The sequence below is a fragment of the Myotis davidii genome, unplaced genomic scaffold (genome assembly GCF_000327345.1).
Source record: "Myotis davidii unplaced genomic scaffold, ASM32734v1 scaffold46, whole genome shotgun sequence".
NCBI lineage: Eukaryota > Metazoa > Chordata > Mammalia > Chiroptera > Vespertilionidae > Myotis > Myotis davidii.
In genome coordinates, this window is record NW_006383006.1 from 5,002,625 (window position 1) to 5,006,206 (window position 3,582).

Consider the following 3,582-nt stretch of genomic DNA (forward strand, 5'->3'; position numbering starts at 1 on the left):
ATCGGTGCCTGTCCTGTAGCAGCTTAGTAAATACTTGCTAAATGCACAGGTTGAAGAATTCGAACCATGTACAGCTGCCACGCAGTCCTCCCCACCCCTATTTGGCACAGAGAGAGGCTCTGCTCTGAGTACCCAGACTGGCGCCTGGTCCTGCCGGGCACAGGAGGGCCCGGAGGCCGACGCCCAGGGCTCCCCGCCTCCTCCTGTTGTGAAGCCCTGACTGAGCTCCAGGAGCGCCTGACTGGACTCCACACTTTCCCCATCAGCGGCCAAGACGTGAGGCTGCCAACACCTGGCCCACTCCCCAGGCACAACACGGCACAACGTGGTTGGAGCTGACCCTGCTGGGGACACCCAGACACTCCAGACCAGCCACAGGAGCAGCAGCAACACAGACACTCAGCGTCCCAGCGTGAACTACTGCTCAGGAGGCTGCCTACCTTCCTGGAGGCCCCTGGGCCAGTGAGGGAAGGGGCTGGGTTGGAGCCAGCTCTTCTCTTTTTTTTGGAGCCGGAGCTAAGCTCTTCTGATGTTAAAGCCGTCACCTGGGCCCTGCACCCATTCTGCAGTCCAGGAGCAGAGGCTGAGCCCACTGAGGGGCCACTCCCAGTTGAGGAGCCCAGGATCAGGCCGAGATGTTGGGAGCAGGGTTTGCGTTTGGCAGTCAGGGTAGGGAGTAGCAGCCGGGGTCAGGCATGGGTGAATAAGCAGTAGCCCCGAGGGTGCCCCAGCAACTCATTCCATTGTGGGAGAGTCCTGGCAGGGCAGGGTGTGAGAGAAGGTACAACCCGTACCCCAGAGGAGGCAACAGTGAGCCCCTGGACCTCAGAAGTCAAAGGGCCACCGGGTCCTCCAGGCCACAGGTCTTCACTGTCAGCATCAGCCCAGAAGTTGGCAGGACCCTACCCTAACCCGCACGCTCCTATAGCAGGAAGCCAGAGATCGAGCCTCACTATTAGGAAGAGGCAGCAGCTGTCCCGGGAGAAAGACCTGGTCTGAGCTTCGAGCCTCCCAGAGCCTCCTTGGGGCAGGAGACATAGGGCACCAGGCCAGTGGCAAGAACACTGCTCACGGGGCTGCCCAGGCCAGCCACACAGGCTGAATTCTGCAGGACTCAGTGTTCTTGGTGTGCACTCAGGCCTGAACGGTGCCCACGCGAGGGTGTAACCTGGCAGCTGGGAGGAAGAGATGGGAGACAAAGAGGGAGCCCTTTCCCTTCTTTATAAGGCATCCAGGGCTTCACCACCTCACTCACCCCAACCCCCATCTGAAGAACCACATTCCAGCACAGCACAGGTAATAAGACATCAGTTTATGGGTAATAGTAAGGGACAGATGGGATGGCACCAGGGCCTAGTGATCAATTTCCCAGGAATAAACAGACAGATAGGACTGCACAGACAGACAGACAGGACAGGAGAACAAAGCCAAGTGGGTGTGAGATCCAGGCCCAGCTCCAGCAGCTATGCCGGGGCTCCAGATCTAGCTTTGCCTGGGGACCTGGGGGATGAACAGGCTGAAAAGGGCCTCAGTTCCTTCAGGGCCCCATCCCCTCACTCCCTCCTGGCCCTTACCAGCAGGTGTTATTTCTGGGGCCAGGGAATGGCTTGGGGATTAGGGAGTTAGAGGGGGAGGGGGAGGTCTGGATGGTGTGGGGGTAGCAGCAGCACTGAGGGGAATCAGGGACGGGACACCGCTCAGCAGGGCCCATGTGTCCAGGGCAGGCCCCCCACTCCGCCCATCACACCAACATGGTGCAATAAATAGTTTCAAGTAGTAAGTCAATGTCAGGCAGGAGAGAGCTGGAGACTGATGGACAGGCAGAGGCTCGGGGAGAGGAGCCCTCGCTGCCCAATGAGTCCCCTGCGTGGGCCCAAGTACCCAGGGTTCTGTGGGGTGGCCACATAGGCCAATGCCTTGAGTGGTTGGTCAGGGGTATCTTGGGGGCAGAAGGTGACCTCCTTGGTATCATAGCCACCGAGCTCTGCTTCCCGCACGTGTAGATACTTCAGGGCCTCGCTCACCTGTTCGTCTCGCACCTGGTATGCCACGCCCCAAGTGCAGCCCTAGGAGGAAACAGGACACAGGGGTCAGTCAGGACAGCTCCTCTCGGGTCCGGGCCCGCCCCAGGACTCTGCTCTCTAAGGGAGGTGGGAGGAGGGCTGCTGAGCCACCTAGTAGCAATATCTGCACCAAGCTGTCCTCCCTTTCTTAACCAGATTAACAGGGTATCACCTGTAGGCTTGTCAGGAATGTGCGTTTCAGGCTTTAACAGGAAATCCTTGTGAGGGGCACAGAACCAGACCACCCTTTCCGTCTGTCAGAAGGACATCTAACCTAATCTGCAGCCAAGGACTCACAGACTGTCTGTTGGCACCCCTCCATGCTTGGCCCCAGGGTCCCTATCTTCACTCGGGCACTTACCTCATGGTCTTCGAGAAGGGTCACCACTCGGCCAGGCTAGGAAGGAAGAACAGATTTTGAAAGAGACAAGTTAGAAAGCTCTGCCATACGTGCCAGAGGACTTACCAACTCTGCCAGCACAGGCCTCAGAGAGCCCACTCACCCCGGGGAGAGTGGAGGGAGTGATGCATGGATGCAAGAGAAACAGACACCTGGCAGGGCCCCAGACTGATCATCAGAACTACTCATCAACAACACAGGATCACAGACTCCAGGCATCACACGGCGATCCACTGGGCACACAAATTTAAGCCACAAACCCCCGGGCATTGGTTTACCTATTTCCCCCATCGGCCAGGAGTCCGTCTGCCCACAGAGCCCTGGGCACGCCGGCGCCCCCGCTCCTGCCCGACCCCAGCCCTCTCCCCGGGGCATGGCTGAATGCTCACCATCTTGTCGCTGCCCCGATGGAAGGTGTCTCCCTGCCAGAACCGGCGGCTGTAGCCGCGCACGAAGCCCACGCGGCTGTCGCTATAGGCGAAGTCGGGCCTCCACACCAGCGAGCCGTACCCGAAAATCCACAGCGCCCGGGGCTCGCCTTCGTCCCGCGGGGGCTCCGCGGGCGGGGAGGCGGACGGCGAGGCGGGTGAGGTGTCCTGGGCTGCGGATGCCTGCTTCATGGTGCCGGGCACAGGGACGGGCCCGGCGTCCTCCGGGCAGGTCTCCGGCGCGGGCACGGAAGGACCGAGGGACGCGCACACCTGGCCTGGCACCTCTGAGTCGCTCCAGCTGCGCAGCCCCGGCCAAGGCCCTTTTTAAACCCTCCGGTGGGCAGGCACCGCCCTCCGCCGCCAGCTGCCGCGGTGATTGGGGCGGGGCCAACCCATTTTGGGCCAATGACCTGTGGATGTTGCTGGCCGCTTAACCGCTCCGCCCTGCGAGTGGGTCACTGGGCGGCCGGCCCCCGCCCCATCGCGCCCGGTGATTGGTTCGGCTCCTTCTCTGCAGCAGCCCTGTCAGGAGTGATGCAACGGCGAGGGAGGTTTCCCCAGCCTGGCATGCAGCAAGGGCGCCTCGGATTGCGTCAGGCGGCGGGTCGAGAGCCGGGGCACCGGCTGTCTCCCCGGCAACCTCTCCACAGCCTGGGCCCTTCAAGAACCCTGGCGGGGGGTTCCCAAG

The 3,582-nt window shown here is 61.3% G+C and overlaps 1 protein-coding gene across 1 annotated transcript; it reads right to left on the reverse strand.

Moving 5' to 3' along the window:
- Positions 1–1,787: 1,787 nt before the first annotated feature.
- On the reverse strand, positions 1,788–3,313 carry CHAC1 (ChaC glutathione-specific gamma-glutamylcyclotransferase 1). Its single transcript, XM_015557529.1, has 3 exons — positions 2,853–3,313; positions 2,425–2,460; positions 1,788–2,066 (listed from the first exon to the last, which is right to left on the reverse strand). Exons 1-3 carry the CDS (start codon positions 3,081–3,083, stop codon positions 1,788–1,790), a joined length of 546 nt encoding a protein of 181 aa, XP_015413015.1. The 5' UTR covers positions 3,084–3,313.
- Positions 3,314–3,582: the final 269 nt, after the last annotated feature.